We start from the raw sequence: 26,958 nt of genomic DNA, 5'->3' as shown, positions 1-26,958 counted from the left end.
CCAGAAACAGCGGCAGAAGCGCCTGACCTGGTCTACAGAGAAGCAGCACTGGACTGTTGCTCAGTGGTCCAAAGTACTTTTTTCAGATGAAAGCAAATTCTGCATGTCATTCGGAAATCAAGGTGCCAGAGTCTGGAGGAAGACTGGGGAGAAGGAAATGCCAAAATGCCAGAAGTCCAGTGTCAAGTACCCACAGTCAGTGATGGTCTGGGGTGCCGTGTCAGCTGCTGGTGTTGGTCCACTGTGTTTTATCAAGGGCAGGGTCAATGCAGCTAGCTATCAGGAGATTTTGGAGCACTTCATGCTTCCATCTGCTGAAAAGCTTTATGGAGATGAAGATTTCATTTTTCAGCACGACCTGGCACCTGCTCACAGTGCCAAAACCACTGGTAAATGGTTTACTGACCATGGTATCACTGTGCTCAATTGGCCTGCCAACTCTCCTGACCTGAACCCCATAGAGAATCTGTGGGATATTGTGAAGAGAATGTTGAGAGACTCAAGACCCAACACTCTGGATGAGCTAAAGGCCGCTATCGAAGCATCCTGGGCCTCCATAAGACCTCAGCAGTGCCACAGGCTGATTGCCTCCATGCCACGCCGCATTGAAGCAGTCATTTCTGCCAAATGATTCCCGACCAAGTATTGAGTGCATTACTGTACATGATTATTTGAAGGTTGACGTTTTTTGTATTAAAAACACTTTTATTTTATTGGTCGGATGAAATATGCTAATTTTGTGAGATAGGAATTTTGGGTTTTCATGAGCTGTATGCCACAATCATTCGTATTAAGACAATAAAAGACCTGAAATATTTCAGTTAGTGTGCAATGAATCTAAAATATATGAATGTTAAATTTTCATCATGACATTATGGAAAATAATGAACTTTATCACAATATGCTAATATTTTGAGAAGGACCTGTATATGGAGCATGACTCTGTGGTCTGAATAATTAAAGTCTGAATAAAATCTAAATATTGGATGCAGTGTCCTGTTGGCTGTAAACAGAGGGACTGTGCTTCATGCTAGCAGTGCACAAACTGAAACCCTAAAACTGTGATTAGATAATCTCATCTTTATGGACATTGCATTGATAATACAGACATGCAATAAAGCTACTTAAGGTGAAATCATACATCCAGCTCAATAAATAAGATGGTACATTATACTGAGTTTGTGAGAATTTTAACAATATTTAAGGGAAAATTAAGAATCCCCATTTTGCTTTTTTTTTTTTTTTTTACTTATCTTCAAAATGAAAGAAAGGTTTTACAAATATGTTTTAAAAAAATCAATCAGTTTAGAATGTGGTAGTCCATATTTGATATATATTTTTATATATATAGTGGTTTTCATTGCGTAATTAAGGGTTTTAATTCCAAAAAGCATGGAAATTGCACCCTTCTTGAGTTTTTACACATGAAAAAAAGATTTCATCAATATTAATTTGCGTTTTAAAGAATCTTTATTCTTTGTCTAAAATATTGTCATCCAGGTTTGATCACTCCACTTACCAGACTATCAAATTCAGTTCCTACTGATAAAAAGTTGTTAAATAGCTCCTAAGTTTCACTGATTGCAAGCTCCATAGCAGATGCTAACTTCAGTACTATGAGTGGTTTACAGTTAGTTAAAGCAGAGGTTCACAAAGTGGGGGTCGGGCCCCACGGGGGGGTCAAGAGAAACCATGTGGTGGGTTGTGAGATGATTTCCAGAAACATTGTGATGTGACCCCAAAGTGTATGGAGGGCAAAAAGGGACAAATTAAATAAATAAATATATCATGAAATTAAACAAATGTACCATGAAATAAAAATATTTACCATTAAATGCCATATTAAATAATTTAACTTTACCTTTTCTTTATTTAATACATTATTAAATAATTAAATATATGATTCAATTATTAAATTCTATAATTATTTAATTAATTAATATAAAGTGAAATAATGATGTATATTTTTAGGGGATTGCCAGTCTGTTATTTTGGGGGTCACGGGCTAAAATGTTTGGGAACCCCTGAGTTAAAGTATTTTTACTGTACTTTCAAGTAGATTGTGTTTTGTCTGTCACTTTGGCATCACTTTTTTTTATTATCAGGTAATTTAGATTATTTTGTAACCAACCTATGTATTCATATGCATGCCACAATATTTCAGTTGCTATGGGAATACTTGCCATTCCAGCAGGTGGGTCACACTCTTTTTGTTTTTTTATCCACCTTCTTGAATTTGTTTGAGTATGTTGACAAATTCTAAATGCTGGGATTTTAGACAATGCATTTTTTATAACCACTGCTTTTGGTGGAAAAAAGATAGATAAATGAAGTAGCAAAATGCTATGTGAGTAGCTTCACAATTTCAAATGTATTTATGTGGAAACATTACTATGGTATTGCTTTTAGCTGCATTAAAATACTGGCTGGATCAAAGGAAAAAGTGCAGAACAAGCTAATTTCATGTGTAGACTGGGAAGGGAGACTAATTGACATGAATAGAGCTCAGTTGGGACACAATGAGATTATAGATCAAGGGAAAAGATAAACAGATGTATACGGAATAAATACAAAAACAAACTAAGACATTAAGCACAAATAATTAATAATAAATAATATGACAAGAATAGAACATAATGAAAAACAGGGAAATTATGAAAACAAACAAGACTTAACACCCAAGGATCAAAGCAAACAGTTCATGTGATGTTAAGCAATAATTTCACAGAACTGTAAGCTTGACAGAGGAGGTCCTGAAATGATAAGCAACTGTGGTCATACAGTAACTAAAACAGAAACTTCATGTCATATATAAACATGAAGTCAACATCACGCAACAACAATCTTGGGGTACTGCAGGGGTCAGTGCTAGGTCCACTGCTTTTCAGTTTGTTTATAAATGATCTGCCAAGTTGTTGACCTTTGAATGTCATCTGCCAAATGTATGCTGATGATGCTGTTCTGTATGTCCATGCAAATAATAAAAAACAGAGCTGACAGACACTATGATAAATGTGTACATACGTGGCTTGAGAAATCCCAACTATGCTTGTACATATCCAAGACTGTGTGTATGTACTTCTCCAAAAGAGCAAATACTGACAGCGATCCTAACGTTTTGTTCAAGGTCAAACAGTTGATGTCGTACAAGAGTTTAAATACTTAGGAATCACTCTTGACTCACAACTTTTTTTTAAACGACAAATAAAAATATCTAAAAAAATGGACTGAACATACAGAGAAATACAAACGTTTGCAAATTTTTTATTCTTTACGAAATGTTTCAGAAAGATAGTCATTGACAGCAAGATAAAGTTTCAGTTGTCAGTATGGCAACGCTTACAGTTTCAAGCTGAGAAAAATCCTATTTACAGTTTATTATCAAAAATAATAACAACTGAGTTGACCCCAGGTATCAAGCCTTTAACAAGAATCATAGTTACTGTACCTATGTGGCTCTTGGGAAAAATGTACTGTCCATTTTTGCCGTCAGGGAAAAAAAGCCTTTTAAATGTGTTAAATCTGTAAAACACTGATGCACATACAGTACAGACCAAAAGTTTGGACACACCTTCTCATTCAAAGAGTTTTCTTTATTTTCATGACTATGAATATTGTAGCTTCACACTGAAGGCATCAAAACTATGAATTAACACATGTGGAATTATATACTGAACAAAAAAGTGTGAAACAACTGAAAATATGTCTTATATTCTAGGTTCTTCAAAGTAGCCACCTTTTGCTTTGATTACTGCTCTGCACACTCTTGGCATTCTGTTAATGTTCAAGAGGTAGTCACCTGAAATGGTTTTGCAACAACCTTGAAGGAGTTCCCAGAGATGCTTAGCACTTGTTGGCCCTTTTGCCTTCACTCTGCGGTCCAGCTCACCCCAAACCATCTCGACTGGGTTCAGGTCCGGTGACTGTGGAGGCCAGGTCTTCTGGCGCAGCACCCCATCACTCTTCTTCTTGGTCAAATAGCCCTTACACAGCCTGGAGGTGTGTTTGGGGTCATTGTCCTGTTGAAAAATAAATGATGGTCCAACTAAACGCAAACCGGATGGAATAGCATGCCGCTGCAAGATGCTGTGGTAGCCATGCTGGTTCAGTATGCATTCAATTTTGAATAAATCCCCAACAGTGTCACCAGCAAAGCACCCCCACACCATCACACCTCCTCCTCCTTGCTTCACGGTAGGAACCAGGCATGTAGAGTCCATCCGTTCACCTCTTCTGCGCTGCACAAAGACACGGTGGTTGGAACCAAAGATCTCAAACTTGGACTCATCAGACCAAAGCACAGATTTCCACTGGTCTAATGTCCATTCCTTGTGTTCTTTAGCCCAAACAAGTCTCTTCTGCTTGTTGCCTGTCCTCAGCAGTGGTTTCCTAGCAGCTATTTTACCACGAAGGCCTGATTCACACAGTCTCCTCTTAACAGTTGTTCTAGAGATGTGTCTGCTGCTAGAACTCTGTGTGGCATTGACCTGTTCTCTAATCTGAGCTGCTGTTAACCTGCGATTTCTGAGGCTGGTGACTCAGATGAATTCATCATTTGCAGCAGAGGTGACTCTTGGTCTTCCTTTCCTGGGGCGGTCCTTTGTGAGCCAGTTTCTTTGTAACGCTTGATGGTTTTTGCGACTGCACTTGGGGACACTTTCAACGTTTTCCCAATTGTTCAGACTGACTGACCTTCATTTCTTAAAGTAATGATGGCCACTCATTTTTCTTTACTTAGCTGCTTTTTTCTTGCCATACTACAAATTCTAACAGTCTATTCAGTAGGACTATCAGCTGTGTACTGTATCCACCTCCTGCACAACACAACTGATGGTCCCAACCCCATTTATAAGGCTTGAAATCCCGCTTATTAAACCTGACAGGGCACACCTGTGAAATGAAAACCATTTCAGGTGACTACCTCTTGAAGCTCATCAACAGAATGCCAAAAGTGTACGAAGCAGTAATCAAAGCAAAAGGTGGCTACTTTAAAGAACCTAGAATATAAGACATATTTTCAGTTGTTTCAAACTTTTTTGCTCAGTACATAATTCCACATGTGTTAATTCATAGTTTTGATACCTTCAGTGTGAAGCTACAATATTCATAGTGATGAAAATAAAGAAAACTCTTTGAATGAGAAGGTGTGTCCAAACCTTTGGTCTGTACTGTATATTTAAAATAACTTTTCCGCTTATTTTAGTAGTTATTTTAGATATTCACCACCACTGAAGCACAAATGCTTTCAGGTATGCAGTTTTGAATCATAAGTTAAATCAAGTTGCTGTTCTGCAAAAGTGTTTAAGGAGATAAAAAGAAAATATGTCAAACATTTTGTAAATCTTATTGCTGGTGCAGTTTTCCTCAATTCTCCTTCTTCACAGACAGGTTGTATTTATCTTGCGTTACACTAAACTAAGGTTTACGCAACATGTTAGAAGTTGTTGGGTGCAGTGTAAATGTTGCAGGGATTACAGTTTGAGAGAAAAAGAATGTACACTTCTACAAGCTGTACACAGCATAGCATGCCTTTGGTCTAATGACCGTTTTTTCTTAGGTTCACAGCTCTACTGCTTATATTATGGTGGCAGTGCAGCAATACATGGTGTTATTTCTTCCTCAACCATTTCTTCAGCAACTTTATTGAGAATACAGAGCAGAAACCAGTGGCGCAAATTCATATCTGCATTTTTTTTTCTTAATCTCCCACTCTCATGTTCTCTTTGTGTTTGTCTCAATCTCTCTCCACAATTAGAGTTTTAAATGTCTTCTGCCACCCTCACTAGTTGTGTTGCTGTCCTCACTGTCTCCTTATTTTAAGCTTCTATTTGAAATAAAATGTTATACTTTTAAATGACATCAATGCAAATTTTTACCCATGTTAACATATCTGTCTCTTTGCAAACACAATAAAGAGTGTGTTTACCATTCCTCACTTTTATCCACTAGTGTTTGTGTTGGTTGTAAGCATCAGTATGTTCGCCTGCAGTTCATTACCCCACTGGGCCAAATTTTAGGCTGTTGTTGGCAGAGTAGAAGTCTTTGAGCAGTTTATCCTCCCCTGGGTCTTCTAAAACAACTGCAGAACAGTAGTGACAATCAAAACATAGATTTCCCACTTCTTATAATTCCATGACAAGAAAATAAAACTCCAGCTCTGAAAAAAAGCAATCAGAATCTTCAATTACCTTTCTTAGTGGAGCGTTGTTTGCAGATCTATCCCTTCTCTCTCTCTCACAAATAGCCTTGCTCCGTGCCTTTCAGTCACTGTTTGCAGTAATGAGTGGCAGAGTAGGGATGTGTTGATTTATTGCATGGTTGGCCAAATGGAACCTAGATGGAAAGTGTCTGTCATTGTGGCGCCTCTCAGATAGAAACACCTGTGATACCTAGGGACAACTAAATGTTCTGCAAGTAATGGCTCCCAACCCTAAACCAACACTGAACACACACTAAACAAAAGCACACATGCATATGATGAAATAAAGTGTCCACCCTGCAATAATAAACCTGCGAGTTTATGTTATATAATGTATTACTATTGATTTTGTAAAGCAAGGGTTATCGTCTCTCAACTAGATGCTAAATGTGTTGTTTTTAAAGTAGAAAGCAAACACCTAAGATTTGCACTTTTACATTACTGTCAAAGACACATTGGCGGTATCAGTATAATTTGTGGGTACTTTTTGATCTTTTTCCACAATACACCTCAGTTAGTAGTAGTTCCAGATGCAAAGGTTCTATTCAAGAGACATAAGTTGAGATCCGGGATCAACAAACTTTACATCCACAGAGACATTTTTGCCTTCAGTCTAGTTAAATAAAATTTATTTTGAGCTACAAATGTCACATGACCTTTTGGAAAAAGGCATATAATTTTCTACTATCGGAAATCTGTTATTTTTTTACAGGACATCCATTTTTTGTCTGTTAGTAGGTTTTGAAATAAATAAACTAATAAAAACTCTTGCAAAACAGGATGGATATGTTTGTGATAAAAGAAGGACATAGTTTCCAACCTAACGACAAGAGAATTTGATCAAAACATTTCTGTTGTTGTGGAAATTCAAAAACTGCTAAAACCTGCATTTCAATTATATATATATATATATGTGCCTGTAATGAATCTCACTACAAAGGCAACCGACAACTCCATGTGCCACACAAGGTGCCCTCTTTTCCCCCTTGAACACCTGCCCCCCAAAATGTCTGTGCATGCCACTGTATATATATATATATACACACGCACCCATACATACATAAATATACCGTACAGACCAAAAGTTTGGACACACCTTCTCATTCAAAGAGTTTTCTTTATTTTCATGACTATGAATATTGTAGCTTCACACTGAAGGCATCAAAACTATATATATATATATATATATATATATTTAAAAACTTTAGTTTGCTCTTTATCATTTTCAATCAAAGTTATTAACCATGTGAAAGTTCCAAAGAGCCACTTGCAGGTACATGCAAGAGAAATGATATTTTCCTGTAAGGGTGTTTTGTCAGGCTGATATTGCAATCTGCAGCATTTTACTTTTGAAAGATCACTGCACTGACAATGACCCTCTGTTAGAGAGATACACATACACATCTCCACAAAACCCGTCATGGTTTGTCACCCCTCCACAAGCTCCATTGAGGGAAAAAAACTCAAGATCATGGTGATCCTCCTCCACTGTGGCAGGAAAAATCTCAAGTTGGGTCTTCTCATACTATTTGCGTTAAAATCCAGATTATTTTTTTTCTTGTTTGGTTCTCCATTGCAAACCTCATACTGGTTTATAGCATGGGGGAAATGTAGTCTTTTTGAAAAGATTTCTTTGTTCTTTAAGCTGTTCTCTCAAAGTTGCCATCTTATGATTATTGGGCTGCATTCAGCATTAGTTAGTTAGTTCTGTGTTGCCATTTGATGGACTGGCTTCCATGTCACCCACAAGCACCAGTCTGCATGACCCTGCAAGGACAAGTGGGTACAGAAAATGGATGAATGGAAGAATAAATGGATGTTTTACTGCCTCCAATCTCAGAAGCAATGATGCGTTGTGAGAGGATTTGCTTGTAAAGTTCAACAATCCTGCCATGTTCAAAGACAAAAAGCCTATTTTGCATTTATTCATGTATGTAGGAATGTATGTTTTATTCTCTCTGGTTCATTTTGCTCATGTGCTGTATTAGGATTTTGAAGAATTACCAATACTGATTGTCGTGTTTGTTTATTTTCCTGTTCTAGTTGCCAAAAAGCAAAATAAGTCTGAAATTTGACTGAAATTAGTTTTTTTGCTGTAACCACCCTTAAAACACTGAGGTTGTTTTTATTTTATTATTGCATTAGCATTGGACAAGCCAAACATATAATCTAAAAACAAACTAGCTTACTATTCTCCCTACAGCACTGAACTTGATCTTTTTTAGATTTTGCTGTATTTATTTTGACTACTATGGTAGCTGCAGGAACACACCACACCACAGAAAAAGAAAGTTACACACTCAGAAGTTTGGTGTGTTTATTTTGTTCAGCGCCACAGTGACAGAAAGTCAGGGCACACCCCCAAATCCACCTTCTTTTTGATCATGTAGATTTGCAAACCTTCAGTGGAGAAAGCTGGGATTAATGGATAAACTGCTGCAGCATCTTATCAGCAGATTCACTCTCACCCTCCCCCACAAGCATACTCAAGTTGTTGAAATTGACAGCAGGACGTGCCCGTTATGGTAGTGTTCAATGTGTATGTTGCCAGTGTTGGTAACATTGTCCAATGCGCTGGTAATATTTTTAGTTTCCATGTGCTTCAGCTTTTTGTTTTGTACATCTTTTATTGAATTTATTTAAGTCAAAATGGATCATTGCACTGTCAGACTGTGTATGTCTGGGTGCTGCTCATTTAGTGATGATGTGAGAATACATTTTTCTGCAGTATTGCAATTTTAGAATTGGGGATGAGGGTTGCTGGTGAGATGGGGCTCAGACGTTTCAGTCTCTCTTTAAAAAAATCTCAACATTTTATGGGTCTTCCAGTTTTAATATATATCTTTTTTTTTTTACTAAACTAATAGCCAAAAATCGGGTCAAAGCATACCTTCTTAAGACTCACTTCGATTGTATAATATAGTGTTCTGCTTGAAATTACACAGTTAGTTTATATTTCCTATTTTCTGTTTTAACTAAGTCGTGGTATACAGGTTAACTACCAAGATGGTATAGGAAAAATACACATTCTTTATGAATTATTTGGTCTTATCTAGGTTCCGAATGTTTTCAAATGTAAGATCAACTGTTGAACATATGACCCCACATTTAGCTCTATAATACTTTGTTATACAGAGAAGTTCATAACTACAAGGTTTCCCTACAAGATGAAATCCTCAACCCTTCATCATGCTTAACTGAGGTTTTTGTGTTGATATTGTGTTTGCATTATTGCCAAACAGCTGTACTTTCGACTGAATTGTCCATAAAATTATACTGGCCTTGAAGCCTTTAGTCAATTAAATGCAAGGTTGCAAACATACGTTGTGCGGAAGTACTAGGCTTTCTCCTGCCAATCTAAACAAGCCACGAGTCATGGAGCGCATTGATTAGCAGCAACTTTCCCTCTTAAATCCTTTGGATGCAGCAACGTTCCGTAGAGAGCTTTTCCAATTTAGCTTCATTTTTGTTTAATAAATCCTACTACGGTGAAATATGTTCACCTTACACTAAAGACCAGACTTGGTAAAGACCAGACCCATTTCCAAGAATGTCCTAGAAATTAATAAGTTAAGCTTTTTTATTGTGATTGTGACTGCCCAACTGTATGCTAAAACTGGAAAAAAAAAAAAAGACTGCAAAGCAGTGAGACTATACTTCATCCCTGAGACAATGCAGCATGCCACTGCTCAACAGAGAGACACAATATTGTATTCACACAGGACAGAAGACACTCTTCAAAAGGTGATAGTATAGTGATGTTTTTTCAGTTTTGTGTGCTTGTCACTGTTTCCCTGGGGCACCGAAATGAGGACAGAAGGACAGCATTCGCATAACTGAGAGTAAGTGTGGATTGGAAAACATAATAGAAGTCTACCCCAGTGATTGAAATGCTGCGCTTGCTTCTCAAAATGAAAGTCCTGATGGACATATTTACTCAACCATTGTAAGAGAAACTGTAGGTGACTTCAGTTTGTGCTAAACCCAAAGCAAAATCCGTAGAGGTCTGCTGACAAAAAGATAGATGCATGGTAAAACAAGTAGGTTAAAGTATTATTACAAGTTATTTGAAGTAGGTTTATGTGAAGTCCCCTGAGTGTACAGTTCGTTTTATGCAGCACATCAGAACAGGCACCACTGGACAGTGAGTAGTTGCCAGTTAAAAAAACTAAAGCAAACATATTTTGAAAGGTCATACAACTGACAATTGAGAATTCTGTATGTTAAATCCTTAATTACCTGGTGTGAAAAATGACAAAATGATCCACTTCATGTATTTATGTATTGTAGACATGATGCTTAGCAGTCATGTTGCGTCAGGTCCAGCAAATTTGGTAAAACCACCATCAGACTTAACTGACACAAAATATCTCTTTAATTAAAGAATTGTAGAATTTTCTCAACAGCCTTGAGAAAAAAGCAATTAAATGTAAATGAGAAACATGTCCTTAAAATCTCACAGTACATAATTGTTTTGTGGTAATAAAAGGTACTCATTAGAATGGTACAAAGGGTGCTCGAACCTTTGATACTGCTTTAAAAGTGCATTGAATTGGCTCAAAAATGTCAAAAGCATAGATATGTTGGACACGCTGTAATGATGGAATATTTAAAACTACATTATGGACCTGCCAGCTGAAAGGAATGATGAAAACAGATCTCATTATACAGTAAGGAAGTAATAGATCAAATACTTAGCAGAAAGTGAACTGAAACTGCAAACTTTTGACAAGGCAAAAAATGATTTTATCAGAAATAACTTTTTTAATATTTGTTTTGAGTAGGACTTTAACACATTCATTTAAATTATTAATTACAAAAAAGCAACTCATTAAAAAATATTGCATGTTATCATTCTCAAATTTCAGGCACACAGGTAACACTGCTGAACACCCTTCAGCGCATTAGTTGGTGGTACTACACTTAAAGTCTGTTTGCCAGCCGAGAAGAAGATGCTCAGGAGTGACAAGAAAGTTTGGTAAATATTGAAGAAACCAAGGTCCTGGATGGTAATGACGATTTGAATAAGAGCATGGTTGTGTTACAACTGTGCAACAAAAAGTCATATTTCCACTGCAGCACTTTACCTCGTTTCACCTCGTTAGCATTTGAAATCAGCATATTTTGAAACATGCAAATCATGTTGCTGCGAGTACAAACACCAAAGCTACTTGAGTTATAGCTGACAATAGACCACAAAACAGGGTTCAAAACCAAATTAAAATTGCCCCAATAGAACCATAGGACTACTCAAAAAACTGTCCCGAAATCTCAAAATATGAACAGTATTTGACCCCATTATTTATTTATTTATGCAAATAAAACAAGGCATTAATTCAGTTGTTGTAAATTATGCTAGAATACATATTCATACAATACTGTCTTTCTCATTCCAGAAAAAAAAGGCAGCAACAATGACAGGCATCATAATAGGAAAGGACATCATGCACACACCATTTTTGCTTTACTGAAGCTTTTTAATAAACAGTTATTTTTCATTATTTATTATTATTATTGTAAAAGAAAACTCAAGCAGCAACCTGCTGGTTTTGTGTGCTTATTTGCTCTGTTGGTCCAAATATTCTATTTTGGAATAAAGAGGTGAAAATTAAAAATGTTTTTTTCATCCGATTCAACGATTAATCGAAAAGATAATCGACCGATTAATCGATTAGTAAAATAATCGTTAGTTGCAGCCATAACGTCCAATGTGTCGTAGCTCTAGCATTAATGAGGCTCGACTGATGGCTGACATCTCCTCTCTTGGAAGTGCAGGCTCCTGGACAACTGAATTTGGATTTTCACTGATTCTTAGAATCCATCAAAAAGGTAATGCCCAACTGAGTTTGAGTGAGAAGTGGTCACCATTTCCAAAAATTCAGTTACATTAGAGAAGTTTTTTTTTTGTCTCCATCATCTGCTATGTTACGTCCGCCTGTTGTTAGTGAAGGTTACAGTTTTTTCTCCACACTATAAGACTGTAAGACCCCTTCTGCTTAACTCTATAAACTTATCTCGGGATTTTTTAACCTTGTGTTAGTAATTCAATCTATAAGCGAAGGGTAAGAACCTCCAGCAATCTACAGCCTGAGCAACAACTGACTACTTCATTGTGCCCTCCTGGCTGATTTGAACAGATGGTTTTTTACAAGATTTTCCTTCCACTGAAAAAGACAGGGTGTTGGAACCAGATACGTTCATACATTAGATATTGCCAGATAAGGCACTATTTCCATTTTATAGTGGCTGCTCTGGTGCTGAAAGTTAATGATTGAAGACTGTTTGTAAATCTTACTCTATTTTTAAGACTTCTGAGAGAACCTCAAAAGGTCCCGGTAGGTTTTTTTATCAATTTAATGTATTTTCTTATGTTAAATCTCATTAATAAAACTTCACTTTAATCTTAGCTGTAGAGTAGAACTTGTTTGTGTTTCAATGTTCACATTAATTATTAGTGTAAAAATGTTAGCGGGACTAATTATAGATAAAATGTTTGAATCCTAATGATTAGCTATCATTGATTTTCTTTCTGAAGTGTAGTTATCTTTTATTCTGAACAAATTCTGAGCCTGAGGAATATAAAGAAATCATCAGATTTTTCTTTTTTATGTACAAAAGATTGCTGACTGAAAAGCTCAAGAATTAATATTTGAGATCCATGTAAGATAGACTATAAGACTTGTCTATATATGAAAATTGATACAAATTAAAGTAAGTCAATATCACTACATCTAACTTCTAAGCATTTTACGGTTTTCATGTATATCCGGCTAACTAATTTTCTTTATTTCTAATGTCCAATATGTTCTAAACAATTCTGATGCTTTTTCTATTTACTTCACTGTTCATCTGTGAAACCTGAAAAGGTGAAGTTAAGTTACATGTCTGAACTACCTATATACAAAATGGGGCTACTATTAAATGAAGGTTTTCTGCCATGTGAAACAATGCATTTGTTACCTTGCATTTTTTATTTATGATCATATGTTTGCTGACCCAGGTCAATTAGAGTACTATCTTGTAGAGTAGTATTTCTCAAATGATTTAAATCGCGTACCACATCCAAGAACATTTTAAGCATTCTCTATGCTTTGATATGCTTGTTTTGTAGTTGCCATTTATGGTGCAGATAAGAAAACCACATTGAAGTCTTTTATTTTTGTTCACAATTGTTGTGAACAAATATAATAATTTCAAGCTTCTTTCAGAAAACATCTCATGAAAGACATTCTGTGTGATTTCTGAAGGTGGTTAGGGGCGATCCCTGGTATATTACACTTGTGAGTCTTTAACATTATTATTGGTGAGTGACATAGGTGGAACACAATTACAAAACTGTCATACATACTGATAAAATGTAGCATGGATTTTATGTTGACATCCTCGAACTGCACTATGCTTGATATGTTTCCTTACTTTCACAATAATGTGTGCTACTTTTGTTTAAATTACCAAAATAATTATTAATAACTGACTAGGAGCATGACAATAACACTTAATTATTAAATTATTCTCAATAAATGTAGTTTATGTTTCTATTGAAATGTCAAACTTCGATTCATCAAACACATGATTATAGAAACTTTTCAGGGAAAAGACTATTATTCAATTTTGAAAGCAATTTGTGAAAATCCATTATAGCTGGTGGAAAAGAAAATAATTCCCAACTCTGATACTGACCCAGTTGAGTTAGAGTTCACATTTTCTGAGCTTCCATGAAGTTTTGTATATGCTAACTCACATCTATGGGGAGGCAGCCTAAACATTTTGTTAAAATGGCTTAGGATGCATCTTTTCATTCATTCATTCATTCATTCATTCATTCATCTTCTATACCGCTTATTCGATAGTGGGTGATGGGGGAGCTGGTACCTATCTCCAGCAGTCTACGGGTGAGAGGCAGGGTACACCCTGGACAGGTCGCCATCCATCGCAGGGCAACTTAATGTATTTGTCATTTGAAATCATGTTTTATTTTCCCAACTGTCTTATTTATCTCACTCTGTGGATCAGCTGTCTTTTAGGAGCAGATAAAGTGATTAATCTTAGGTATGTAAAGGTGTAAATGGGTTCTTTGTTCTTTTGAGAGGTTCCATTTTCAATAAAGATTTGAATTTTTCTCTTTAACAGTTCAGTGCAACAGCTTGTTCCCTGACCCTTTAAGTGCTTGAGCACATTTTGCTGATGGAGCAAGAGCAACATTTTTGTGTTGTCTTTACAAGCCTTTGCAGAAAATTGTGCTTTGCGTGCCTTTAAGTCTTGTAAGAGCACCATGATGACAAAGCATATATGCTAGTATTCTTGTCCTGCTGTGGTGTCCTTGAGAAAGACACTTTATCCCTTTCCGCTTCCAGACCTTTCCTATTCGCTGCTTTCCTTATGGAGATCAATAATGTATCATATGAATCGTTAGTTCAAACACAAGGACAGAGGTCACACCCTTTTTGTAATCTATATGCCTGAAAACGTTGTAACAGTTTGTCCTCCATGTGCTGACAGAGGATCTTTCTCTTTGAACAGATATTTCTGGGTATTGGAATCCTCCATCAGAACATCCTGGGGGTTAAGTGCTTTTAATCAAGGGCACTTGAGCCATAGATAGTTGTGGTAGGATTGGAAATTACTCATGACAGTTTTGCCAATGACAGGCTCTTCCTGCAGGGTTATAGACCATGTATTACGAGGTCAAGGGCAGCTGTCTGTTTGAATGTAAAACAAAGCGAGTTAAGCTTCACAGGGAAAAAAGCAAGACGTGCTTTTTTTTTCCTTCTGTGCTGCATGATGCAGTTTCTCGTAGAACTGCTGATATGTAGCCGTTGATGCTTGTGACATGGCATTGCGGTATACATCAACACTAATCGCTGTTCAAGGCACAGACCCAGCTCACTGACCATGATACCCAGGTCGTGGTGAATCCTCTCAGTCTCCTGCAGATCCTATGGCGCCCCAATTTCACAGCAAGTTTTTTTTTTCCATGTACCGTCGGCTGGCCATCTGAAGTGATGACAAAGCCCTGCTTAGTTTGTATCAGATATGCGGCTAATCTCTAAAGCGGTGTTTCCAACGACATATGTTTTCTCAAGCAAACAGTCCAGCGTGTATTGTACTGTTTTGATGTGGGATTTGGATGTTATTTGAACTATTAGAGCATGAGAGATGGTCACTCCTGGTTTTCCTTCAATTTCTCTGTCTCTCTGCAGCTCTGTTGATGTTTTGGTGGAACTTTATCCACAGCTGTGCCTGGTGTGATTAATGGTGGGAAATCATTAACTCGATCAACCACTTAAACAGAGATTCTTAATCAGATGCTTATTTAAATGTCACCACCAAGTAGTGGAAATGAGGTCACTGGTAAATTGAGCTTTTTTTGTATGGGCTGCTTGTCACTGTGTTGCTTTCTGGTTCTCTCTACACATGTTTAATTCTTGGAACATTGTCCCACACTCATAATCATAAGCTTATTCATTAGTTATGCATATACTACGGGCAACAGTTAATATTCAAGAGATATGTAGCAACGAAGTATGCGGCATAACTTTAAATGGGACTTATTGTACCTTATAAAAAAAACATTTTGTTCGTGTCTGCATTATGAAAATTAATGCAATACTTATGACATTATAGAGTTATTAGAAATTGATTTTATCAGCTTTCTAGCATGCTATTTCATTTGTGCATGCCTAAAGGATGTATGGGGAACATACTACACAGATAAACTGGATTAATCGAGGTGGAAGATATTTACTACAACAATTCTCTGTCTACGTCAGGAATTTCCAGTTTCCAGACAGTGCATGTGCAGGCATACATGCAACGGAATATTTGATTACCCAAAATTTCTGAAAAATTGGTGTTCATATAAGTGCTGTGTAAATACTATGCAAAAATTTACCAAAATCAGTCTCTGTGACTTAAAAGATGTGTTTTGGTACTTTGTGTCACTCCTGTGTTTAGATATTTAGCATTTGTTTTCTGTATTTCCTTTTTTCTGTTTAGCTTTTACCTGCTTGTTTGTTCTTGATACCTGTTTTTTACTTTTCTGTTTTTTTACCAGTCATCCTTCTTCAGTTTCATCAGCCCTTTAGTCTCACTCTCAGCTGTCATGCATACTACACATGTTTTATAGCCATTATTCACTTCTCAAAGGATATATACTCTGTTTACATTGAGTCCTCGCTGGATTCTTTTTATGTTTACCCATTTAACCCGTTACTCCAGGTCCCTCCCATCTCATGTTTTTTTTTTCTCATCTTGGTTTTGGATTATTTTTCTCTTTCATCCCTGTTATTTTAATCTTATGCTTTGTTACTACATTAAACATCTCCTTTCAGATAATCTCAAAAAATTGACCAACCTCCTGTTATCACCCCATCTCATGACAAACATATTAATGGTAAAAAAAAAAAGCCACTTGGTTTTAAACTCCAGCCTACAAATGACTTTAATTAGTTAAGTATTTGTTTCAAAATAGGTAAATAATTTTAGGTTTTTTTTACCCAATGTAAACATTCGAGCTGTTGTATACATCCAGCTCACGAAACAAGACGATACTCAAGATTGGGGATGCAATGAGACAAGATTTTTGATTTAATTTTTCTTCTGGAAAACCAGAAATTTAATAGCTTTTTTTTTTTTTTTTTTTAAATAAACGTTTTACAAATCAGAATCTGTGTTTTAGAGAATGTATTCCTGCTTAAGAAGTAGCAACCTGCCCCAGGAGCTGTTGGTCATCTTCTACACTACCATCATTCAGTCATATGCACATCTATCACCATCTGTTTTGGCTCAACCACAAAACAAAACAGGACAAGACTGCAACAAATAACAGAGACAAATATTGTTGCTGACCTTCCCTCCATTCAGGACTTGTACAGGTCTCAAGTCAGGAAATAGACAGCTAACATCTTTGCATACCCCTGGACACAATCTGTGTAAACATCTGTATTTGTTCAAACTTTAGCGCTGTTTGGAAAAACCAGCGACCACAAAAATGGTTTCTTCCAATTCTCGCTGTCATTTGTATATATTGGAACTAATAAAAGACCTGCTTCTGCTGAACTGAGGGGTATTCAAGGTGCTTATGTCAAAAGGATTGTCTTCTCATGTATACATTTTCGCGAACACTGTCTCAAAGGGACATTTTTGCTTTGAAAGAAAGCTCAGCAAACAGTCCATATAAAACAACTAAAAGCCAATTCAAGTCAAGTCAAGTTTATTTATATAGCGCTTTTCAGGAACAAGGCACTCAAAGCGCTGTACATGAGGAAAAACATTTACAATGATACAGAAAATCAAACACAGAAAAACAAATCAAATGACATTAATAATCCTTGGAGGTTTACTGGTAAGAGCTGGTTCTAATCCAATCTTTCTAATAGAAGTAATTAGATCATTAAGTCCTTTGTGGTAAGGAATTCATCCTGTGCTAGAAGAAAGATGATAATATTAATCCTTGAGGTTGCTGGTATGAGGCAGTGTGGTCCCATCATTCAAATAGTAACAGTAGTCATGGGTCATGGGCATTCACTGAAGTCTAAGTAGAGAAGCTGGGTCACTGGTATAAAACAGTTTTAGTCCAAACCTTTTAAATACTAATAATGTTTGGCTTTCACTGGTATGAAATTGTTGTAATACAATCCTTCTAAGAAATCTAAAAATCTCTGGTCATTGGTGTAAAAACAGCTTTAGTCCAAATTTTCAAATACTAATAATATTTGGTTTTTGCTGGTAATCCTTCTGAGGAATCTGAAAATCTTTGAAAAGTAATGATATCACACTTTTTGGTAAAGTAAGATAGGAGGAAAAAAAAATCATATTTCAGACTCTATTCTGAGCAGAATAGAGTCTGAAATAGTACAAAAAACCTCAGCAGGGGATAAGCAACACACACATAAGTAAAGATTTTGCAAGGATACGGTGGAATCTTGAGGGTGCGAATATATATAAGTCTGTGTGTGTTTGCAAGAATTAGACTGTCAACACTGATAGAAGCGCCATTGTCCTTGAGAAGAGAGGTGGAAGTTTTATCAATCGGTCCCATAGTCCTATCAGCACACAGCTGGTAGAGGAGTGCTGGGGAAGAGCGTCGTGTTTATATAACATCCAGGAGATATTTTGTCAATAGCCAGTTAGCAGAAGTTGCCAAGGCCACATTGGGGCGCCAGATTTAGAAGAACAATAAATGTTATGGTTCAGGCAGTTATGAATTTCCAACTACCTTAAGAGTTTTACTGGTATGTCTCAACTGCAAATCCAAATAGCCAAATTTCTGGTACTTTCCGCAGATCTTGAGCATACAACTCCTCCAAGATTATATCCTTTAACCTTTGAGTCCAGCCGTTGCCAGGTTGCGATTTTGTTCAAGAATCGTGTCCAGCTTGCGATTCTGCTCTCTTAACATTTCAGTCTGAGTGTTGATCACTCTACAGACTCCATCCAACATCGCAGGTAGCTTTGGAATGCTTTGAACAGCCGCCCGTGTTTTGCGAACCACTCGATAAGCCAAATAACCACCAACTCCAAAAAGCAGAAATCCTGTTATTAAAAGTCCAAATATGTACACATCTTCTACCTCCTCGACTGACATCGTAGTCAGGTACACAATCTTCCACTGCTGCCAAGAATCCATTGTGTATCCAGAGAAGAACGTCCTGTCTGGACAAGAGGGTTCTCCTTTACCCTGTCTTTGTGTTGAAAAAATTTGATCAATTACGTTGAGAATCCAGCTGACCAAATCCATAATTTACAAGTTTGGATATGCAAAGCAAGACTCTGAGAAAAATACAGACAAAAACAGAAGCAGGGATCAGCAGGGAGGGAGGGAGAGAAAACACGTGTGTCTTCCACCGAGAGCAAGAGAAAAGTCCTGGGATTTGAAGGGAGCATTGTCTTGTCAAAGCTAGGTACAAGATAGGACTTTAAGTAGAGAGAAAAATGTTTGACCTTTTCACAATAAATAAATTTTTTTAATACAAAGCTTTTTACACAAGGTAGAAATTGGGCACCTCGCAGGGGGAAGTTAATGGCAATAATAGCATAAAACAAAAAAATTAATGTCAGCATGCTGTGATAAAAACTCAGTGGTGCTAAAATATCATGTTCACACTGTGATTTGTATCTCAGATGTGACTGAGCTGATGAATTCTGCTGAGATAATAAATGAGAATTATATCATCATTCATATAGAGAGTACATATTTACAATCATTCATCAATCATTTTATCAATCCACCTAATTGATTGGATCTATTTATTGGGAAAGAGAAAGAGGAAAGGAAGGGAGCTGATCAATGGCTAAATGCATGGACGATATCTGATTAACATTCAACAGCAAAAAGGTCAAGGGTCTAGTTGTGAGACCTTTGTTGCCATGTTAAAAGCAGCCAAATGTCATCATTTGGTGTGTTCTCAGGCTGCTCTTAAGATGCTTGGCCTTGTGATCATTGTGGGGAATATGATGCCTTAGCCAAATGATAAATCTCTGGGAAAGGCAGCATAAATAATGAGGTCAATGTTTCATTAACTGTCTACTTTGATATTCTCATTTCACACAGACATACACGATAAGATTTGCAAACACAGACAGCGGTAAAGAGGATAGAGGCTTTTGAAAGTTGTAAAAGACATGATTTTAGTAACCGTCAAATATTTGTGGAAACATGCTGATTAGCTTTTTTTTAATACTGATTAGCTTTTTTAATTAGATTTAGAAAGGTAGGTCAATATTGCTCTTCAGTCTGCTTTATATTAGGCTGCAGCTTAGCTGGTAGTCCAAAGTAACCTATATTGACAGATAATAACACTACCACGACCAAGTTTAGATTAACTTTATTTGATGTCTGCATATAAATGGAATATGTTTATCTTTAAAGTGTATTGAGATTAAACATTTTTGTAAAATGACACTATAAAGGAGAAGGTGGGGGAAAATATAATTTGAAAATAGTTTTTTGTATTTATTTTGGTTATCTATGTCCAATAATAACATGTGTTTGATCATCTGAAACATTTACATGTTAGAAAAAAATCAGAAAGATAAGAAATTTACAAGGAGGGAAATCATTTTTCACACAATTGTATATTGCCAATTGTTGTAAACATTTTCACTGGGATGAATGTTAAATGGAGAAGATTTGGGATTTTTTCCCCCAACATACCAGCTCTAGTGCTAAATGGGTGCTAGCACTCTGCTATAAAAAAATGTAATATCTCACCACCAACTCTCTGGACCAGAGGAAATAGCTGCTTCTGTATGGAGCTGGAGGTTGGCGCATGGGCTTAATGTCTCTCGTCTTCCAGTAGTTTATCTTGATATCATCCATTACTTAGTGTAAGGAGGTCAATGCACAGCATCAAAAGTTTGTGTTAACATATCCTGGTTGAAATGGTGTGCGTTCAAGTCTTTACAAACACAACATGTGCTTTAAGATACTATTAATAAATTACGGTAGGCTAACCAAGTCATCTGTCTGCAGAAGCACTGATGTAAATAATGGAATTTGTAAAACTGAAGGAAGATCGAACATTTTTAGTGGCATACTGGCATGGAGCCAAACTAGCTCTGTCCATTTAAAAGCAGAATGCATATTTTGTAGAACCAGTTAGGTTAATTGGCTGTAGTACCAACATCATTTTGACAGTTTTTTTTCTATTTCAGTTCATAATTTCTGTGAAATGTACTTCTATCCATGGATGGATGGATGGATAGATGGATGTTCAGAAAAAAGCCATTAACGCTTTCAAGATGAACTATTTTCTTATACTGTTCTGCAGAGATACATTTTTTAGGAAAACAAAGGCAGTTTGAGTTGTTTCTTTTCTTAAAAGACAGAAACAAACAAGAAAAGGGGTTGTACACTATTACTGAACAATCCAAGGTCAGCTTAGTTTGGTGCTCAACTTCTTCAATTCAAGAGTTTGAATATTTAGCAACTGGTACTCAGGAAGTCTAATAAAATATTCCGAAGAGACACAAAGCACTCTGAGCATATCTCTTATAACTAACTATTTGCTCACTTAAATGTTTTGAAATTTGTAACAGGTGTTGATACATTAACAATAAATATTTTTATGTAGTCCTGCTAGATGTTTCACAGGTTTTCAAAAGGCCCTCCTATAGAATCTTTACTGACACTAAATTTTGACTTTGAACATAGCTGCAACCAGGCCAAAGAACTCACTCTTCATGTCAATGCCCATCTTATTTGAGATTTCATTTGCATTTTTCATGCAAGATATGTTCTGTCACCAGGTGTTCATTAAAAGCTATTTGAAATGTGTTTAGTCATGTCTACTAAGCTTACGTAAAAATTCACTGAAGCATGTCTAGACTGAAACATTTGAGCGTATACACAGAGAAAATAAGTCAGTGGCATTTAGGCATGTTCATGCTGTGCAATCAAAGCTCATTTTCCACACTGAGCTCAGGCAGTGGCAGCCATGTCACCATTTGGTGAAGAACACATTTATCCTCAAGTGGTTTTTGTGCAAGCTGTTTCTGCAGGCTCCATCCTCAAATTAAGGCAGTCAGAATATCATAGCTGACAGCTGATCTTTGAAGGCACAAAGGGTTTTTTAGTATGCTGGACTCAAAGTTATTGGTTTAACACTTTTTTAGTCTCTTTAATGTTTATATCAAATAGTAATGTACTCATAATTATCAGAACAGTTTGGTTTTTGAGTTTTTAAAAATGTTATAAATGTACAAGTTAAAACATTTATTAGAAAAATAAAAACTTTCCTACTGAATTGATAATGACGTAAAAGAAATTGTTTAACAGTGAGTTTCTGTCTGTCAAGAAGTCATCTGTAGAGTGCCATTAGATCTTTGGGGTTAACAGATGTTAAGCAGGCGGAAAGATTTGACATGTCTCAATGGTGGCAGCCATGTTGATGCAACATATTGCAACAATACTCAAAAACTACTTAAAATTGGCAACATGAATTTTCAGAACTTTACTTTCCTCTTAATATGTATAGCTGGTATGTCAATGCAAAGAAATAAATGGATGATTCCCCCCATTGTGGGGCACCATCAAGATATGGAGGATAAATAATGGTATTGTATTGATAAACAGTAATTCATTAATTAAACAAAATATTTAAATATCTTTTTAGAGATACTTAAACTACAAAGAAGGCACACAAACAGTGATACAAAAGTTTATTTGCTAACAGTAAAAAAAAAAGTATCACAGAAACTTGGGACATGCATTTTAAAGCCCTGAAGCAGAAGCTAACTTTAGAGTCATTAGCAGCTAATGGTCAGTTGCTGTACTCTCAGTGGGTAAATTTCAGTCATATTTTGACGTTTATCATTTCTTGTTTCTGCTGTCCGTAGAGTAGTACCACAGAAACGATTTGAAAGTCATGGAAGCCTCTTCAAAGCATTTGTAAATGGTCAGTCCAATGACAAATTTTCATTAGTCATTGGTCACCACAACAGGGATACTCAAGAAGTACTTCCTTTCTTAATTCAAAGTAAGAATCTCAAACAAAGAAACATGGTGTAAAGGTAAAAGCATTTGCCTTCATATTTCGGGATCATAATAATAAGAGAACTTGCTTCACCAGACAAATTCACATCCTGACAGACACTGAATACAACTATACAAGACAGGCTTCACACTAATTAACAGAGAAATTTGTTCAGGTGCCAAGAACAAAAACAAACAATGATGAAATTGCCTGTGCTACTGGCTGGAACACGAGGAAAAGCAAACAGATCCTCTGCAGTGTTGATAGAAATATGCAGGGATTGTTACGCATCATCATTCTTAATGATCAAGTTTCTGATTTTTTTGTCCCTTCTGTTCCATTCAGCCCTTGCTTTTTTGGACTGTTACTGTTAGTTAACTTTTGTTGTGCTACTCACAGAAGGTTTGTCATCTGCCCTGATGAAATTATTTCTCTTATCTTGCTTGATTTAACTCTCAACAAATTGGCCAATCAATATTAACAATATAAAAGACAAATATGTCTGTTAATTAATTTGTCTCCCTTGATCTTTTAATTCTTTTCGGAGACCCATCGGGTTCTGTTGTTTTTTTGAGTGTATGTTTGAAGACTTCGGAGTTTATCATAAACAGCCATAATATTTAAGCCTGAACGTAATCTGATCCAGCTCCGATTGCCCTGCAATGACATCACGTTACTGTCAATAATGCTTGTTTGGTGACAAGGTTAAAGCATACACTGTCTTTGTCATCACATGGAAAAGCTGCCTTAAAATGGTTGTTTTTCACCTGCTAAGAAGTGATTTTAGCATCCCGTTTGCAAATGAAGTATTTAATCTGCCTTATGATGTCTTCAGTTCTTTCCTATTAATCATATTATCAACATCAAAGCACAGTGGGCCTTTTGCGCAATGTGCGATTACAGGCTGTGCACGCTTGATCAGTTATGTGCGCATTTTGCTATGATCAGGTTTGGCGTTCAGCAGATGATCACTGACAACGATGTTATGCTGAAATGATGTTGAATGAAGTGTTGCAAGGAGTTTTACCATTGTTTGTGATTGGCTCCAAATCAGAGCTTAGATATTCCTACATAAAATCCTCTATTCTCATCTATTTTTAATATTTTTATTTTTGACAACCCATGTCTGTTGGTACATGTACATGTAGCAGCTGCATTTCAGTCGTGCTAAATCCACACGCAAAAATTGCGCCAGCAAAGTGTTTCAGGCTTTGAAAATCACATTGCGTGTGGTAAGGGATGACATTTGCATATCCTCCTCCCATGAATTTGCGTGTTTGGGTCATTATCATATTTTTGCATATTCATGAAGACGGACACGCTGCTCCACCCGTAGTTCTGCTGATTTTGCAAAGACAATCCGATTACCACCTTGCTTTGCTGATGTACACAGGTTTGCGTGCGTTTTTGTTAATACGCAAATATTTTGAAGATCAGGCCCTATGTGTTTTAAGCATGCCAAAACCTTTTGTACCTAGATGGTAGTGGTTTATAATTTTGGTTGTACTATATTTTCATACTGGGGGCAGTATGTAGAAGAAAATTCATTACGTTGGATGAGCATGTACAGCGTGTTTTGCTCATCAAGGATTTTAAGCAGGGCTGGTGATTCTGGGATTATGCCAAGGCTATAATCTCATCATGGTGGTAGTGTTATGCTACTGCGATGCCATCTACTGTGCTTTTAGATCCGTGTTGAAGTATGTGTCAGAATTGTTTCGAAAAACTGCGGCTAAGGTATTGCATGCATCCTCTTGTATGATAGGTGACTACTGACTCTGTTTTGGGCCTTTTTACCTTCTATGTACCCTGAATTGTAAGTATTAATGCTGAGCTAACAGTGAGCTACTTATGTCTGTGATTTCAGCAATGTCCTTTATTTCTGTGAACCATGAGAGACCACTGATATTGCTTGATTACAGGTCTTATCCATCCTTTTTTGTCTACACCATGGTTTGTGTTTTACTGCATTAAACATTATGAAAAGAGAGATGCAACTTTGATTAAAATATTAAAAGAAACCCTAGAGGGCATTCAATGCATAAGATTTCATTTTCAACGGTATTCTAAGTTTATTTCTATTTCTATATTTTGACCAAAACAGCTCTGATTAAGTCATTTTGCCAACAACCACTCTGGTCCAGACTGAAACTTCATCAGTTTTTTTTTTGTAATAATTATTTAAAATGTCCAAGTCAAAACTTTTATTGCCTTTGCCGTATAAAGATGAACTTAACAAAAACAGTATTCTGGTGTTTGTAGTGATGATTAGCAAATGTTTGAATACTGACATGGGTGAATGATGAACCAAGCTGATATTTAGCATACCTGCAATAGGTTAGTAATATCAGAGATTCCAATGCATAGATGATTGCTTCTCATAGTTCCTTTATAGTGTTCTCTTTCTACTCCAACACTCTGTAAACAAGCACCTACTTTGTTCTGTTTTCCTGTTAATGGAAGCTGTGTGGGTATCCTGACTGCACTGTTAGAGTACATTTCTATATAAGTGTTACACCATAAGAGCAATCACAGACTGCTGTAGCCTGCTGTTGACCTTGCATTTTTGGAAAAACTGTTTATTATATTTATTAGAACAGCAGCACTCCATGCTTCCAGTGTATGCCATGTGTTCAAAATTGCACTCGTTCAAATTAAAGTGCAGCTAACTCGGTGAAAATCTAACATGAGTGATCAGTTATTTTAACTACAGGATTAGCATTTGCATATTCAGAAGGCTCATTTATCCCCAATAAAAATTTAAAAAATGATTAGATGTGTTAGCACAAAATTAAAAGTAATTTTAGGGTAAATTACTTTAAATGCTGAGACTTTCAAAATTTTATTCTAGCTATACATTTTTGAAGCTTTTACTTTAAGCCTTTTCAAAAATTAACAATAGTTTAGACATGAAACTGGTTTTATGATGTCAGGGCTGCACGTTGGTGCAGTGGTTAGCACTGTGGCCTTGCATCAAGACAGGACAGGGTTCACATCCTGGGCTGGGTCTTTTCAAGAGCTACACTACTAATAAATATATATTGAGTTGCTAATCATTACTATGAATTTGTAAAACTGGTATTTGTGCAGGTTTAATTATAAAACTTTGGTACTGACTAAAGCATTGTTTCTAGGTATAACTTATTTATAATTATTAAATTGATTAAAAATCTATTTTGCTCAGTCATTAGGTGACTGTTAGGCATTCATGTATTGATAATACATGTACTTGCTTTCATGATTGCAAACAAGTAAGCAGAGACCCATGTAAAAAAAAAAAAAAAATCAAACCTTACAACATAAAAGGCTGATTAAGTAAACAGTTGTTTTTTGTTTTTTTTTTATACAGACCATGATTGCACGAGTGGAGAGGGCATGTATATGAAAAAAAAAGGAAATATCTATTCTTAATCATATATTTGCTTTTATGGTAAAAGACAGCAGTATGCAACCAAAGCTGTACTTATTTCACTTGGGTAAATTATCCAAATACTTCTCCTATTCCTTAAGACACATCAAAAGCAATTTTTTTTCATACCATTTAGGGATGCCACAATTTATTTAGGAGTGAGCACATGTCTGTTCTCTACAGATGGGTTTCCTTATCCATTATGCACTTTGCTGTTGTATTATCTGTAAAGTTTCTCATTTCACGTATTAAAATTTAATGCCCCTACCTCTCTGTTTCTCTTCTATTACTTTTTCTTTAGATCCAGACTTTGCTGACTTGGGAATACCCCCACCTCTGCCCTGTAGGTATACTCCCTCAATATTTGTATTTACTCCTGTTCGTTTCTTTTTGCTAAGGCATGTAATGCTTACTTTTCCATTTCTGCTACATTGCGTGGCGGTCAGGGACAGTGCCTCTGGACTGACAGACCAGGGTGGTGGTCCCCCTTAATAAGAAGGTTGACCGGAGAGTGTGTTCCAACTAAAGGGGATCACACTCCTCAGCCTCCCTGGTAAGGCCTATGCCAGGGTATTGGAGAGGAGAGTCCGGCCGATAGTCGAACCTCGGCTTTAGGAGGAGCAATGTGGTTTTCATCCCAGCCGTGGAACCCTGAACCAGCTCTATACCCTCTACAGGGTACTCGAGGGTTCATGGGAGTTTGCCCAACTGGTCCACATCTGTTTTGTGGACCTGGACAATGCATTTGACTGTGTCCCTCGTGATGCCCTGTGGGGGGTGCTCCAGGAGTACGGAGTCGGGGGCCCTTTATTAGGGACCATCCGGTCTCTGTACAAGCGGAGCAGGAGTTTGGTCCGCATTGCCGGCACTTTGAG

The 26,958-nt window shown here is 36.6% G+C and overlaps 1 protein-coding gene across 6 annotated transcripts in view; it reads left to right on the top strand.

The window, feature by feature from the left end:
• Positions 1–26,958, top strand: part of neto1l (neuropilin (NRP) and tolloid (TLL)-like 1, like) — a 139,402-nt gene that overhangs the window by 75,255 nt on the left and 37,189 nt on the right. For 5 of the 6 annotated variants that reach the window (XM_047350384.1, XM_047350381.1, XM_047350383.1 and 2 more), the window contains one exon: positions 26,385–26,426. In XM_047350384.1, the coding sequence (XP_047206340.1) occupies positions 26,385–26,426 (42 nt within the window). Of the gene's footprint in view, positions 1–26,384; positions 26,431–26,958 lie in introns of all 6 variants that reach the window. The other variant, XM_047350385.1, reaches the window with a different exon arrangement.

This window comes from Girardinichthys multiradiatus, chromosome 21 (genome assembly GCF_021462225.1).
Source record: "Girardinichthys multiradiatus isolate DD_20200921_A chromosome 21, DD_fGirMul_XY1, whole genome shotgun sequence".
NCBI classification, from domain to species: Eukaryota; Metazoa; Chordata; class Actinopteri; order Cyprinodontiformes; family Goodeidae; genus Girardinichthys; species Girardinichthys multiradiatus.
The sequence above is the reverse complement of the archived record's forward strand: the minus strand, read 5'-3'. Positions and strand labels throughout refer to the sequence as shown.